Source organism: Prionailurus bengalensis, chromosome B2 (genome assembly GCF_016509475.1).
Source record: "Prionailurus bengalensis isolate Pbe53 chromosome B2, Fcat_Pben_1.1_paternal_pri, whole genome shotgun sequence".
Classification (NCBI taxonomy): Eukaryota; Metazoa; Chordata; class Mammalia; order Carnivora; family Felidae; genus Prionailurus; species Prionailurus bengalensis.
Window position 1 is genome coordinate 152,099,586 of NC_057349.1, and position 16,610 is coordinate 152,116,195.

General features: G+C 45.8%; 1 protein-coding gene across 15 annotated transcripts in view; it reads left to right on the plus strand.

Annotated features, from left to right (window-relative positions):
- Positions 1–16,610, plus strand: part of FAM120B (family with sequence similarity 120B) — a 95,447-nt gene that overhangs the window by 9,184 nt on the left and 69,653 nt on the right. For 13 of the 15 annotated variants that reach the window (XR_006299119.1, XR_006299118.1, XM_043592806.1 and 10 more), the window contains exons 2-3: positions 2,853–4,538; positions 7,530–7,710. Coding sequence is in view for 13 of the 15 variants with exons in the window: in XM_043592806.1 (XP_043448741.1) it covers positions 2,874–4,538; positions 7,530–7,710 (1,846 nt within the window). In the remaining 2 variants the exon portion in view is untranslated. The other 2 variants (XM_043592818.1, XM_043592819.1) reach the window with 2 other exon arrangements.

The following is a 16,610-nucleotide window of genomic DNA, read 5'->3' on the forward strand; positions in this document are numbered from 1 at the left end:
CTTTGTAAATACTGTAGAAGAGCACGTCGTAGCGGAACGTTCCTGAGGTAATTTGCGATTCAGAATGTGAGAAATTGGCAGTGCGAAAGAGGAAAAACCCGTACATGTTTAATTACAATGGTGAGCTTTTCACTGCTGGGTGGGAAAGGACGAAAACATTTGAATAAAATCAAAGCAGAGGCTGAGCCTGACTTCTCCCAAAATAAAGAGGAGAGTGTTTGGAGCAGCTCAGTGTTGTCACTTGCAGTTTTAGTAGAAAAATGCTTGAAACAAAAATCCCTTTTTATCGGTGAGGGAAGGCAGCCAACCCGAATGTGGCGGAGCCGCCGCACAAATGGGAGCCCACGTCTGTGTGGGAGCGGGCACTGATCTCTTTTGCTCCAGCTTGATCTCCACGTGCGTCTTGAGCGAGCCGGTGGCCGACCGGGGGGTCCCACCGGCGCCGGTGGGCTGGATGGGAGGGGATCCTCCTGCGCCGGCGGTGGGCCCTGTCGGATGCTGGGCACCCCCCAGGGAACCTGGTGGAAGCGGGGGAGTCTCAGGTCATCGTACAGACAGAGTCGGAATCCGGAAGACCGCCTTCAGTAAAGCGCGCAAGTCTGCTGTTTTCAAAGCTGGGCACCGAATAATGGCCTGCAGTGTATGCGCTCTAAGCATCGTTTCTTTAATCCATCCTGACCACCCTTATGTGTGTTCCTTGGTTCTCTTTCCAAACCTGGGCCAGACTGCTGTGTTGGGACACCAGGAGAAAAACCATCTGTCCTCAGAAACACAGCGGAACCTTCGTAAACAGAGGGTCCGCACCCAGAGGCCCAAACCGTAGAACTTCCTTGTAGCTGAAATAACCGTGAAGTCCAGCTTGGGCTTCAGACACTCCTACCTCGGTCATGTTCCCGAGGTAAATGCTATGAGGGTTCTTTCCGCAGTGGATTGGGGGGTATATTCAGTAACTTAATGGGCAAGATTTTCTAAGTTTCAACCTAAATGTGTGAGATTTATATCCACTCCATGTTTATATATTTTCAATATTCGTGGCCATTAAACAGATACGCAACTTCGGATCCTCCTAGGGGCCAGTGTCCATTAACAGGTAATAAATTCTTAAAAGACAGTCCTGTGTGAGGGTACCTTTTCTCAACATAGTGGTTTATTTGCGGTTTCTTCACTTGTAAAGTAGAGCTTATAGTGTTTTGCCTGTCAGAGATGTTTTAAAGACTGGAGATTTTGTGTGTTGAGTGCCCAGTGCCGTCTAGTAGGAGGCGAGCGCGCCGTGAGGCTGGACGTCACCGATGTGTGTTGGCAGCTGATGGCTGCCGCCCTCAGTCCCAAGCCTGGAGAGGCGTTGTTTGTCCTCCCATAGCTATTTGTGTAATAAGGACTTTTTGTTTGTTCTGTCAGTGGACGTGAAGCCATGATGAGTCTTAAAAGAAAACCAAAGTGAAAATTATAGGCCGTTAAGATCAAAGGTGTCATCATGGAATTTTTTCTGACCGGTGACAGATGTTATTACCTACTTGAAGAATGTCATGGGGCGCCTGGGTGGCTTCAGCGTCCGACTTCAGCTCAGGTCATGATCTCACGGTTCGTGAGTTTGAGCCCCACGTCAGACTCTGTGCTGATAGCTCCGAGCCCGGAGCCGGCTTTGGATTCTGTGTCTCCCTCTTTCTCTCTGGCCTGCCTCTGCTTGTGCTCTGTCTCCATAAATGAATAAACTTAAAAAAATAAAAAAGAATGTCATATGTTACATCCTTTATTATACATAGGACACCTTGCTTTTTATACAAAGTACTCTGCTTAGGATTTTGCCAGATTTTCAGTTTGAAGTCTTTTTACTACTTTGTCAGTGTTTGCATTTTTTTTTAAGTTTATATATTTATTTTGAGAGAGAGCGAGTGAGTGACCGTGGGGGTGGGGCAGAGAGAGAGGGAAAGGGTGAGTCCCAAGTAGGCTCCATGCTGTCGGTGCAGTGCCCAGTGTGGGGCTCAATCCCACAAACTGTGAGATCATGACCTAAGCCAAAATCAAGAGTCATATGCTTAACTGACTTGAGGCACCCAGGTGCCCCTGTTTTTGCATTTTAGAGTAGGCAGTTTTCCACTGAAAGCCAGTCACCAACTCAGATGTTACATTTGACAGGGTGAAGTTTTATGTGTTTTTCTTTTTGATGCCTTTATTCAGGTATACTTGATAAATAGTAAACCACTTACAGTTTACAGTTTGACGAGGGTTAGCCTGTGTTTACCCGTGAAACTATCACCACAATTAAGGTAGTGAGCATATCCGTCACTCCAAGAGTTTCCATTATGTAAATCCCTCCCTCCCAGCTGCCCTACCCCAGACCACCACCGCCTGCTCTCTGGTGCCACAGATCAGCCCCACTCTCGGTGAAGTAGAATTTCATACAAATGGGTCACATGGTGTGTATTCCCGTTTGGTCTACGTTCTTTCACTCAGCAAGATGGTTTTGAGAAGCATCCGTGTTACGTGCATCTGTCTGTGTTTTGGGCTTTCAAAATTAACTTCTGCTTGAGTTCCTAGATGGGAAATGATGACTTTTTGAAAACTGTTACCCTTCATTAATAGTTTTAATACAAATCTTAGAGGACTGCTGCGCTGTGTTGTCCTTATGAAGGCCGACTCTGGTGACTCATGCTTAGGTTAAGGTTCCTCTTTGTCTTCAGTGAAAACTCTTTAGGCTTCTAACCGGTATGCCATGTTACATACCTTGTTAGTGCCTAGAGTGTTTTGAAAATAGAGTGCGAATATTAAGCATTGTCTTCTGTTTATTTACTTTAAAAGGTATCCTATGTCTAGTGATAATGTCATAATAACTCATTTATTTTCCTTTCCAGATCCTTTCCAGGAGGTCAGTTATGGGTGTGAGAGGTTTGCAGGGATTCGTGGGCAGTACCTGCCCACATATATGTACAGTAGTGAATTTCAAAGAACTGGCGGAACACCACCGAAGCAAGCATCCTGGATGTACTCCTACCATTGTGGTTGATGCCATGTGTTGTCTCAGATACTGGTACACTCCTGAATCTTGGATCTGCGGTGGCCAGTGGCGGGAATACTTCTCTGCTTTGCGGGACTTTGTTAAGACTTTTACAGCTGTTGGCATCAGGTTGATATTCTTCTTTGATGGCACGGTGGAGCAGGATAAGAGAGATGAGTGGGTGAAACGAAGACTAAAGAACAACAGGGAGATCTCCAGGATTTTCCATTATATCAAGTCACATAAGGAGCAGCCTGGCAGAAACATGTTCTTCATCCCCTCAGGGCTGGCCATATTTACACGATTTGCTTTGAAGAGCCTGGGTCAGGAAACTCTGTGTTCGTTGCAAGAGGCCGACTATGAGGTGGCATCTTATGGCCTCCAGAATAACTGTCTTGGTATTCTTGGAGAAGACACGGACTACTTAATCTATGATACCTGTCCCTACTTTTCAATTAGTGAGCTCTGTCTGGACAGTCTCGATACTGTCATGCTCTGTAGAGAGAAGCTCTGTGAGAGTCTAGATATCAGCCTGGCAGACCTTCCTCTTCTGGCCTGCCTGCTTGGCAACGATATTATTCCAGAAGGCATGTTTGAAAGCTTTCGGTACAAGTGCTTGTCTTCCTATACCTCTGTAAAGGAGAACTTTGACAAAAAAGGGAACATCATCTTAGCTGTAGCAGACCATATATCTAAAGTTCTTCGCTTGCATCAAGGTGAAAAAAAGCTAGAAGAGATGTTACCTTTGGGACCAAACAAAGCTCTTTTTTATAAGGGTGTGGCATCATATCTTTTGCCAGGACAGAAATCTCCATGGTTTTTCCAAAAACCTAAGGGTTTAATAACTTTGGACAAGGAGGTGGGATCCATGAGTTCAGCCCCTGAATCCAAGCAAGAAGTTCCCATGTGTACCGACCCCGAATCCAAGCAAGGAGTTCCCCTGTGTACAGACCCTGATTCCAAGCAAGGAATTCCCATGTGTACCGACGCTGAATCCAAACAAGGAGTTCCCATGTGTACAGATCCTGAATCCAAGCAAGGAGTTCCCATGTGGACAAATCCTGAATCCAAGCAAGGAGTTCCTGTGTGTACAGATCCTGAGTCCCAACAAGGAGTTCCTGTTTCTACAGACCCTGATTCCAAGCAAGCAGTTCCCGTGTGTATAGATCCTGGCACCAAGGAAGGATTCTTCCTGTGTACACATCCTGAATCCAAGCAAGGAGTTCCCATGTGTACACATCCTGAATTCAAGCAAGGAGATCCTGTGTGTCCACACCCTGAATCCACGCAAGGAGATCCTGTGTGTACATACCCTGAATCCAAGCAAGGAGTTCCCATGTATGCATACTCTGAATACAGGCAAGGAGTTCCCATGTGTACACACACTGAATTCAAGCAAAAATCACCTCTGGGTGCAGACCCTGAATTTAAGCTAGAAGCACCTATATGTACAAACCCTGGAATTAAACAAGAAGACCTTGTGAATATGGAGCCTGAAATCAAACAACAAGGAACCATGGTTTCAGACCCTGAAATCTTAAAGGTATGTAGATGTGCCCACCCAAATCTGACATGTCATGATTGAAAGTATATCCATTAATGGATTTGTCATGAATCTTTATTGACTGCTTGCAGCGGTTAGGGCACTGTGGGGGACACAGAACAGGGCAATGTAGTTAGGAAGTATGACATAATGCATATGGAAACTCACATTATAAAGTATGCTGGATATTGTTACATTCCTGTTCTAGAAGAGAGCTCTAGAAATTTGAAGGAGAGGTCACTGTGGGTTAAGTACAGAGAGAAGTTACTGAAGAGGTAGAGTGGAACCAGACCTTCATGAGAGCCGATATTTGTTCTGAATAAGCAGATCTTTGTTGCTTTGGGGCACGTGGTAGAACAGTAGGCTGGAGGACAGGGTCTGAGGGGAGCCATGGGGAGAGAGGTTGGAAAGGGTAGAATGTAACCAGATTGGGAAGATTATTACCTGCCCCACTAGGAGTTTGGACTTAATTCTGAAAGTGACATAGAGCCCTTCAGAGGTTTTACGGAGGACTGCTATTGATTAACCACGTGTTACGTGTGAGGCCAGGGGGGTTACACGTGTTGTGTCTTACCCACAAACCTTCCGTTGTTCCTGACAAAGTGTCACCATCTTCCATTCCAGGTGCGCAAGTTACAAACCTAGCAATTACCACTCCTGGTAACTGTTCTCTCCCTGTCTTGTTACTTGTACCTAGTCAGTTAGTCTCATCACCCTAGCATATGTGGTCTCTGGCCTGAATTACTCAGGAATGGCTGACAACTCTTCCGTGTAGACTTTTGCCCCTTCTAGTCCATTGGCCATGCTGCATGCAGAAATGAAGCCTTATTCTGTAACTCTTAGGGTAGAAACAGTAGCCTTAAGCAGGCCACGGCCTGCCATCACCTCACCACCGCCACTTCTCTAGCCTGGTCAGTCCCTTGTCTGTCATGGCCCGGCATGTGCTCCTCTGCCTCTTGGGAACCTCCCCTGCCCCTTTGCTGCTTCATGGCTACTAGTCTTCTGTCCCATCTGGGCGGTCACTCACTCAGAGAAGCCCTGACCAGCCACCCACCTGCGGTAGCGCATGCCTCACTGGAGTGTCATGCTCGGGACGGTGCCGCGAGGGCAGGGTCTCGTTTGTTTCTCCCACTGCTGAGCCCCTTGTGCCCGCCACACTGTGTCTCACTGAATCTTGAAGGCAGTATTCCTTTTCTCTCGTACCTTTAGGGCCTTTCCCTTAGTGGCTCCTTCCCTCCGTCCTGTACAACTACATGGGTTCTCCTGTCTTGAGAAGTCCTTCACCTCTTCCTCCATTACATACATTGTAGCAGATAAGTTCCTTTAGTAACATAAAAAATTACGGTAAAAAGTAGAAGGCAATATGTACTTTAAGAGAATTACAGGTGAAAAAGTATTAGGGAGTTAAAATTATCCTACCTGGAAGCATCCTTAAAAGGTGCTTCATGGAAGGAAAAGAACGTGGGTTAGAAATTGGAGGGAGGGCAGAATCTGCACCCCAGGTGGAAGTGTGCTTGGACAGTAGAGAAGGAGAGGTACGCATGGGGAAAGGCCTGCTCTCAACACAGACTTGGACACCATCCGAGCAGACTCCACTCGAAGTGAGGGAAGTGGACAGAGAAATCCTAAATCTAATTCTGCTTGTTTATTTGGTTTGGTTTTATCATGAGGCTGGATGTGAGAATGCTAGTTTAATACGGACCACGCAGAGATGATTCTCCACTGACGTATCTTTGTACGGCTGTTTGTAGTTACTGGAGGCTGTGCCTCACATCGCCGGCCTTAATTGTCACGCAGCTCTCGGTAGACACGCTTGCCTCCCTCCTCACATGAGAACATGTTGCGAAAGGGCTAAATGACATTGCCTGCAGTCACACAGCCAGTACTTGGCAGACCCTAGCTTTGAACTCAAGCCTCTAACTGCAAGTTTGACCCTTTACAAGATCACATCTGTGCTCCGTCTCGCATGGGGAGAGGCGGGTTGGTCGTGGTCAGTAGTCTAGAAGTGCGAGCTCGGAAGAATTGGTCAGCTCCTGCTCAGGCCTGGCTTCAGAGAGAGAACTTGGAGCCACCGTAGCAGTTTGCCTGAAGGACAGGACAGGGAAAGGCACGCGGGCAAAGGACGGCAGTGCAGAAGTGGAGCCTGCAGGGTACCTCAGTGCCTAGAGGAGGGCAAGGTCTGCCTTTCAGCCCGCCCGGGACTCGTGTCGAGTACGAGGCGGCATCACCCTGGGCTCTCTGCCTTTCCCGTCTTGACCCGGCCCCTGCTGGTTCCCGACCCACGCTCATTTCCCAGTTGTGTATGGCCTGAAGCACCCTTAGGCAAGGGAAGGTGGGTTCTAGTTGGGAGCAGAAGACAGGGTGCCACTTGAGGTGAACCGTCACGGGAGAGGGGCTTGTGAGGTGGGGGGTGGGGAGGCCCAGAAGGGGTGCATTTCCGGGAGCCCAAGTGAGGCTGGGGAAGGCTTGACTATGCCTGAGGAACAATGGAGCTGTTCCACTGTGACCGCATGGCAGTGGTCTCTAGCGGGTGTGTTGGTGGACTGGAAAGAGGACGCCGGGGCCTTGAATGTTAGGGTGAAGGTTTGTGGTAGCCATTCAGACGCTCTGGGGAGGGCAGTGGCCGGACCTTCTTCTAAGAACACAGGCTGTGGGTGCTGTGGAGGGTGGACTGGAGAGGGGAGGAATGGGCCGAAGTCAGTCGCACGTTTTCATAGTAATGCCTGTCATCGGGCAGACAACACGCTGTGTGCTAAGTCTGCTGGTGATTGGGAGGCTGGAGGTGGAGGAGGAATGAGACGATTTCGAGCCCAGATGCCCCGAGGAGGGAAAACAGAGACGCCAGCTTGATGTCATGAGCTTGAGGGACGGTTGCTCCATTTCCGAGAGCCTAAAAACACTGGCATGTGATACGGGGGTGTTGATCTTTTCTCTTTAGAGGTTACGGTTTTGTTTTCAAGGAGAAACCAGTCATATCTGAATTTTGAACAGATTGCTAGAGCACATCACGTCCAGGCAGAGAGCTACCTGGTGTACAACATCATGAGCAGCGGGGAGATCGAATGCAGCAACACCTTGGAGGACGCGCTGGACCAGGCTCTGCCCAGCCAGGCTTTCGTCTACCGCCCCGTGCGCCAGCGCGTTTACTCCCTCCTGCTGGGGGGCGGCGAAGGTGAGTGGGGCGGTCCGCTTAGCAGCAGTGCTCTCTGGAGTTGGAGTCTGAGAAACGGGCCAAATGAGGTGGAATGCATTCTTTCAGGACGCGGATACGATTGGAAAGGGGTTTGTTTGTCTTTAAAATCTGTCCTTGAGAATACCAGTCACATCTGTACGGCATTAAGGGAAAACGCCAGGGGGCATCTCTCTCTAGTTAGTAAACGGTTGATCAGTACTCATTAAAAGAAGAGTGCATCGTTGTTATAAAATCTTATGTTTTATCTATTTATATTTAATTTATTAATTCATAATTTATAATAATAATTCATATAATAATAATCTATTTATATTTAGTTTTGTATTTTTCTTCCTTAGAAGGTTTGGTGGTTTTTAAAAATGTGAAAACCCTTTTCTCCTGCAGGAGTGTGGGGTATGTTTATTATTAGAAGACAGTGCCTACTTACTCCCCCGTCAAAATGTGATTTTCATAAAATAATTTCATAAAATCTAGTACATCATATTTTAAAGTACAAACAAAATTTTCCTTTAGAGTAGTTGTCGTGTCCTATCAATATTTTCATGGTGCTGTAACAACAATTGTGTAGGGGGAGGACTGTCAGTGACCAGAACAGAAAACCTGGGGGCCTTCAACGCCAGGTATAAAATTAATTAGACCCTATCGCTCTCTTTTCGGAGCAGTTTGGGGGGGCATCATGAGTGGAGAAGAACACTTCATAGTAGAGACTAGGGACACGTGACACATGGGTCACCTCCTGCGTAAGGCCCTGCTCCCCCGAGACAGGCCTCCTGGGACACTGCTGTCTGACTCGAGAGTGCTTTGATGAGAAACGGGGCCTCTCACACTGTGACCAAGACTGGAGATAGAAGCAGCAGGGTCCTAATAAAAGCGTGTCTTTGGTTCTTCTGCCTAAACTCCCATTATTTCCAAACATACCAATACAGTATTGGTGTTAGTATTATTCTGTTATTCCGGAAAGTAAACATTTACCTGACCTAAAGGTGGTGACAGAATTGTCAGATTAAAATGCTGTAATCATTCTTTTCTTTGGTGGGAGATGGAGTGGCAGAGTTCTTTGAATCCAGTTTTATTAGATTCCTGGCACTGCCCAGGACATACTGCCTTTTCCCATGTGTGCTGTCAGGCTTCAGAGGCTTATGGGTCCTAAGAAAGACACAAGAAAGATGCTTATGCTAATTTAAAACAGAAACAAAAGAACCTAACGGGATAAACTTAGGGACCAGGTATTGTTTAAGTAATTTTTTCTGTTTCTTTTCTTATGTGATTCTCTCTCCATATTCACTCTTCACATGAGTGATTTCACATTGATTCCCATGATAAAAAAAAATATCTTAACCATGAAAGAATTTTTACATTACAGAACATTTCAGTTCCAGTATATAAAGTTTACTAAAATTTCAGACTTTGTTAGTGTGATTTATTTGCAGCCATATTGATGACTTTATTACATAACCAGAATAACAGGAAAAATTTCTGTGAAGATAGGAACTCGTCCTCACAATTGATCTTTACTTTTTTCCTTTTCAACTTTGTGGCTTTCTACATGAAGTTAAGATCATTAGGACGTTATGTGGATGGAACTAAGAGGGTATTATGCGAAATTAGAGAAAGACAAATGTCCTGTGACTTCACTCATATGAGGACTTTAAGACACAGAACAGATGAACGCAAGGGAAGGGAAGCAAAAATAAGATAGAAACAGGGAGGGGACAAAACAGAAGAGACTGTTAAATATGGAGAACAAACTGAGGGTTGCTGGACGGGTGAGGATGGCCTAAATGGGTAAGGGTTTAAGGAATCTACTCCTGGAATCATTGTTGCACCATATGCAAACTAACCTGGATGTAAATTTTTAAAATAAATAAATTACTAAAAAAAAGGTTATTAGGACGTGAACATACAGGGTTGCTACCGCCAGTTTACTTCCGGTGATGAGAATGGAGCGTGTTCTGTGTCGTTGGCTTAGCTGTTATCCCACGTGTGTTGGAAACCACGTCTGTTCTGCAGCTGCTGCTCCAGGAGTATCAGTGGTGTTAACAGGGCTGTTCTCCCAGTTTTCTTTTGACTTGTGCTTAGTTCTTGAGAGAAGAGTGTTGGAATCTGCAGATGTTACTGTGGATGTTTTTATTTATTCCCTCAGTTCTGTTAGTTTTTGCTTCAGATATCTTTTTTAACTTTTTAAAAGTTTTATTTTTTATTTACTATTTGAAGGAGAGAGTGCACGTGTGCACACGAGCAGGGCACGGTGGGGGCAGAAAGAGAGAGAGAGAGAGAGAGAGAGAGAATGAGAATCCCAAGCAGGCTCTGTGCTGTCAGCGTGGAGCCCAACCCGGGGCTCTGTCTCATGGCTGTGAGATCATGACCTGAGCCAAAATCAAGAGGCAGGTGTTTGACCAACTGGGCCACCCAGGCGCCCCTGCTCCAGATATTTTTGAACTTCTGTTGTTAGGTGCGTATACGTCGAGGATTGTTATGTTTAGTGGTGAATTGACCCTTTTAACATTATGGGATTTCCCTTAAAAAAAATCTGGTAATACTCCTTGTCTTAAAGTTGGCTTTGCCTGATACTGCTGTATACACCTTTAAGTTACCACAGTTTGCCTTCAGATAGTACGATACTGCATTGTGTGTGATGTGGAAACCTCATAGCAGTGAACTTTAATTCTCCCCATCATTTTCGCTGTTATTGTTTTATGTCTTCTGTACATCTTTAAACTTTTTGTAGGGCATAGACTTTCATGTACCCTTACCCCAATTCCCCCCCCAAAGATGACTGTAGTAAAGTATATGTTAATTCATTAGTATGTTTTGTTTTGTTTTTTTTTTTTTAGAGAGCATGAGTAGAGGAGGGGCAGAGGGGGAGAGAGAGCGAGAGTGAGCGAGAGCGAGAGAGGCTCTAAAGCAAACTCCACACTCAGCACAGAGCCTGCCGCAGGGCTCAATCCCATGACCCTGGCATCATGACCTGAGCTGAAACCAAGAGTTGGACGCTCAACCAACTGAGTCACCCGGGTGCCCCACGTTAATACAATTTTTATCACTTTTACCATTTTTTTACATTCACTCATTTGTTTGTATGTGTGTATAGTTTTATGCAGTTCTGTTCTGTCGAGATACAGAATTGGTCCATCTTCACAGAGGAACTCTCTCATGCCATCACTTTGTACCCTGCCCTCTGGCTCTGTCCCCTGTTGGCCGCTTGTCTGTCCTCTGTCTCTGCATTTTGGTTTTTTTGAGAGTGTCACAGGAATGGTTGGTCATGTCAAGAATATTACCTATAATGTATAATCTTTTGAGATTATGCATAGGTTTTAAATCTCATAATATGTGATTCTTATTTTTACTTTAAACCAGGGGGTGGCAAAGTTTTTTGCGAAGGGCCTGATGACGGTAAATACTTTGGGCTTTGAGGGCCCTTGTAGTCTCTGTCACACAGCCCTGCTGCTGTCACGCACACGTGACAGGGTGGAGCTCCGCGAGTTAGCTGTGTTTCAGTAACGTTTAATCTCCTTATCTGATGCCACAGAGTTTGAATTTTATATTATCTTCCTGTGCCACAGAATATACTTTGTTTGATAATTTTCTGGTCATTTGAAGTAATGTGAAAAGATTTTAAGCTTTCGAACTGTATAAAAACAAGCCAGATTTGGCCCATCAGCTGTAATTTTCCAACCATTATCTTCAATAGTAAGTTGCTTTTGAGAGGAGTTTTCAAATGAGAAGTCTTATGTCTACCATTTCTGGTGTAGATCCAAATTTCCTTTAGTATCATCTTTCTTCCTTTAGAGAACTTGGCTTTTACATTTCTTATCATGCTCATTTCAATTTCCTGATTTTTTTCCCTGAAAATATCTATATTTCAGGAGTGTAATTTTGCTGTACATAGAATTTTAGGCATTTTTGTTGTTCAGCACTGTAAAGACGTTATGTTGTCTCTGGCTTGTGTTGGCTGTCATGTGGTGACCGTGGCCCTTCTTACTGTGGTTCCCCATCTGTAATGAGTGTTTTTCTCTCTGGCCGTTTGTAAGATTTTCTCTTGAGCACTGGTTTCAGCAGTTTGTTTAACTGAGCTTTGGAGTGGTACCCTCAGTGTTTATTCTGCTTGGGGTTCTCACGCTTCTTGGAGCAGTGAGTTTATATTTCCTATCAAATTTGAAACAAAGTGAGCATTACATCAACAAACATTGTTCTCTGTCTCCGTTGCTTTCACCTCTCACACCGGGCCTCCAGCTTACGTGCGTGATTTATGGCTCATGTGCTCCTTGCATACCAAGGAGCACTTGCTTTTTAAGCCTCTTACCTCTGCTTTGATTTGGGTATCTCCTGTTGGCTTGGTTTTCAAGTTCTGTGAGCCTTTCTTCTGTAACATCTAATCTGCTATAACCCATCCAGTGAAATCTTTATTTCAGTTATTGTGTTTTTCAGCTGCTGTTAAAAAAATCTTCCATTTCTTTTTTTTTTTTTTTTTCCTGTCTTCACGTTTGCCTTTAAAACCTTAAATTTATTCATAGGAGCTGTTTCCAAGTCCTTGTCCACTAACTAACTCCCATCAGCCCCATCATTTGTGGTCCTGGGTCTGTTTACTGAGTTTCCTCCTTGTAAGAGGGCCACAGGGTTCTGCTTATTCTCATGTATTTCTGCTTTTCTCATATCCATTGTGTTTAGATTGTAAGCTAGAAGATTTTGGATCACTGAAGGGTATTGTCTTGTGGTCCGTCAGGCAGTTAATTTACCTGATCCTTTAAATTTTACGCTTTATTAGGATGGGTCTGTGGGAACTTCACTCTAGAGCTGGAGTGGCCCGGCTCCTGACTGTTGGCCTTCCTGGGCTGTCACCTGAGTGCTAGGTGCCTGATGAAGTAAGTCTCTGCACATTGGCTGGTAGGACTCTGATGTCACGGAGCTCTGTGCAGGCTCTGGTGGTTGCTCAGTGGGGCTGGTCAGTAGTTGTCTTGTCCAGCCTCCCTGAGTTTTGCTCTAAACACAGAGCTCAGTTCTCAACGAGGACCTCCGTGCAGAGTTTGGGAGCCCCTTTCTGCATAGGGCCAAGTCTTTGCTGTTCTGTGTTGCGTTCCCAGCTGTCCTAGCAGTCTTGATCTACCGGCTCTGTCTCCTCATCTCAGAGACTTTCTTGCTCTGCTCGGGCTCTCCCTCCCGAGGCCGCAGTCTGCACAGGCCTCTGTCCAACTCGAGAATGCAGTGGCTTCAGAAATTTGTCCAGGGGCGTCTGGGTGGTGCAGTCAGTTAAGCGTCCGACTCTTGATTTCGGCTCAGGTCATGATCTCGTTTGTGGGTTCGAGCCCCACGTAGGGCTGTACTCTGATGATGCGGAGCCTACTTGGGACTCTCTCTCCCCTTCTCTCTGCCCCTCCCCTGCTTTCGTGAGCACACAAAATAAATGAATATTTTTCTCTCTCAAAATAAATAAATAAACTAAAAAAAAAAGAAATTTGTCCAGATATAGAGGTGTCGGTGGGAACACTGGCCAAGCAGCTCTGCCCCCTCCTTGGCCACCTCCCACCCTGCTCTAGTATCGGGGGCGCTGATGAAGTCAGCGCCAGTGTGATGCCAGTGTGATTCTAGTTCCTTTTTTGGTGCCTCTCTTTTCTCTGCAAAGTTTTAATGATAGCTTCTTTATCCTTTATGTTTACAAATTTTTCTCCTCTCTGTTATCTCTGTTTCTGTTGTTAGAACTGCTAAGAAATGGATGTTCTACTTCCTAGGATGATATTCTGTGTTTCTTAATCTTCTAATTCCTGGTTTGTTTTTCCTACACTGTGGAAACATTTCACCACTTCATTGTCAACATATGGAAAAGTTTCCGTCTCTACTTCCTTTCTCCATCAAGGCCTGGTGCCCCAGTGAGTCCTCCGCCTGTCTGCTCTCTGCAGACACTGTCTGTCCGCCAGCTCCTCCCTGGCGGTGAGCTTTCTGCTGGGACCCCACGTCGATGGCCCATGTCCCTCCCGGCCTTCCTCCCCCAGCCCCTGCTCTCTGCCGACCCCCATATGTGGGAGGTCCTCACACTGCGTTTGGCCCCTTTACACCCAAGTGGTCCCATCTACTTGCATTGCTCTAGAAACTATCCATGTTGACAGATACAACTTTTACTTTTTTCTAGCTCAGGCCATTCTGATCAATTCTGTTTGTTCCTTATGCCCTTAAAAACTACCTCCCCCAAATTCCTCCCTTATTCCTTTATCAAAAAAGGACCGTGTATGTTTGTTCTGATCTCGTCACAGTTTGTTTATGGGCTTGTTTGTCTGATGTCCCTTGTCCCCGTTTGCTGTCAGCTGAGCTAGCAGAGACTGTTCAGGTGGCATTTTACTGTGCCCTGCAGATTCTTGATATAAATTCGGTGATTCGTGATCTCATTTTTGAGTATATGTTTAAAATATGACCATTTCAGGAGTATTTCCACTTAGCAAAGCTTTCCTTAGAAGAGGACTGTAACGGTGGAATTTCGGACACAGGAGAAAGAGTGATGGGCTTTCAAGTCCCACAGGCGAGCAGCCTTCTCTGAGTCCAGTCTGACTGGCAGGTGGGAGCCACTTGACTGAAGTGAGATTTAGAACCAAAGGCGCCTCTCACCCCACAGGTGTAGACCCTGAGCCTTAAACTCACGCAGCCGCCGAAACCGGAGGCCTGAGCCAAAAAGCGCGGGCACTGGACTGACAGGCGGGCGCTTCAGAGTCCCCAGTTTTGGGTACAGCTCGGATGGCTGGTCTGTTGGGTACTCCACCTCCTCTGATTATATTGGGGTGCTTGGCTGGCAGCTCTCCTCCGTGTATTCTGTCTGGCCAACTGTGTGCTGTTTAGACGGCCAGGTGGTGTCATGGCCCCAGACCGGCTGCCGTCATTCCCGCCTCCTCCCATCCTGCCTTCATGCCCGTTCTCACTTTACTTCAGGTTCTGTCTGTCTCCTAATGAAAAGCTTAGCTTACATCACTGTGAAGCCTTCTACATTTTAGGAAATGGAAAAAACTCAGGAAGGTGCCGAAGCAAAGGCAAAGTGTGTCCTCCTTTACCGCTCCGCCGACGGAGAGGCCGGCCAGAGCCGTGCACGCAGGCAGCCGTCTGCAGTTGGGGGGGGGTCACACTCTTCCCTTGCCATTCTGCCCTCCTTCTCCCCCAGCACCCTTCTAGGGACCCCCACACAGCTGGAGGAGGCTGGTGCTCTCCTGATGGGGCAGCCAGCCCCGTGGGTAAATAGTCACTGTCCAGGCCACCGGCTCATTAAAATCCTAGATACGTGTACACAAGAGAGTATGTTTGGGGAACTTTTTTAACTTTTTCAGGACTAAGGCCACATATAAGCGTAGATCAAACCAGCAGTATAAAAATATTACAGAACCCTAAGGACAGATCTCTTTCTTTAAAAGCCGGAGGGATGTTATCAAACTTGGAAGTCCCAGTAATTGAGAGGTTGTGATCAACATTGCTTCTCCTCACTGTCTCGCCCCTTGCCCGCCGCTGCCCCAGCGCACGCCTGCGGAGGAGCGGTGGGCATAAGCGAGGCAGAGTTTTCCTGGGGAGGGGCTGCCAGTGTGGACACTTCCACAACTTTGCTCCGAGAAGAGGTGTCTTCGTTACGTACAGAAGATCGTACGCGGTGGAGCCGTGTGTCCGTCCTTTGGGAGTAGCAGAAGACCGAGTTTGATTAGGTCTTTTTTTCCTTTTTCCATATAAAATGTTACAGCTTCAAGGGAGTTAAACTAGCAGAGAACTTTTCTCCAGTTCTTCACTCCTTTGCACGCGCAGCCTGGCAAGTCGAAAGTCTGAGAAATCAGCCTTTTCTTTTAGGAATTACCAAACTTAATTTCCTCTTCTCTTTTTCTTGATTTTTAGGCATTTAAGAAGATTATCTCATTTCTATTCAGACACACCGAATTGTTGCCCATGTTTCTGCTGTAGTTGCAAAGTGCATGCCAGATTAACACCTCTGAAATTTTGTTTTTCCTGTTAAACAGAGTTTTATTTTTTTAATTTTTAACATTTTTAATTGAAGTGTAGTTGACATACAATATTCATTTTAGGTGTACAACACAGTGATTCGACATTTATATAAATTAAAAAACGCTCAGCATGATAAGTATGGTTACCATCTGTCACCATACAAGCTTATTCCCACATTATTGACTACATGACCTACGCTGTACTTTCGTCTTCGTGCCTTATTTATCTTGTAACTGGAAGTCTTCTCCTTAATCCCCTTCCGCTGTTTCATCCAGCCTTCCCACCCCCCACCTCGTCTCTGGCAACCTCCGCTTTCTCGGTATTTATGAGTCTCTTTTCTGTTTGTACATCTGTTTTGGTTTTTTTTAGATTCCACGTACCAGTGGAAATTATATGGTACTTGTCTTTCTCCATCTGGCTTGTTTCACTTAGCATAAGACCCTCTACACCCATCTTTGTTGTTGCAGCATTTCATTCTTTTTTATGGCTGGCTGATAATTCCTCTGTGTTTGCGTGTGTACCTTTATCCATTGGTCTATCGGTGGACAACTTGGGCTGCTTCCGTATCTTGGCTATTGTAAATAACGCTGCCACAAACATAGAGTTGCACGTATCTTTTCAAATGAGTGTTTTCTTTTTATCAGGGTAAATACCCAGAAATGAAATCACTGTATCACGTGGTATTTCTATTTTTAGTTTTGTGAGGAGCCTCCATACTGTTTTCCGTAGCGGTGGCAGCAGTTTCCACTTCCACCGACAGTGAGTAAGGGTTCCCTTTTCTCCACGTGCTCCCCAACGCTCGTTGTTTTTGTCTTTTTGATTCTAGCCATTCTGACAAGTGTGAGGTGGCATCTCATTGTGGTCTTGATTTGTGTTTCCCTGATGATGGGTGACACTGAGCGTCTTTTCATGTGTCTGTT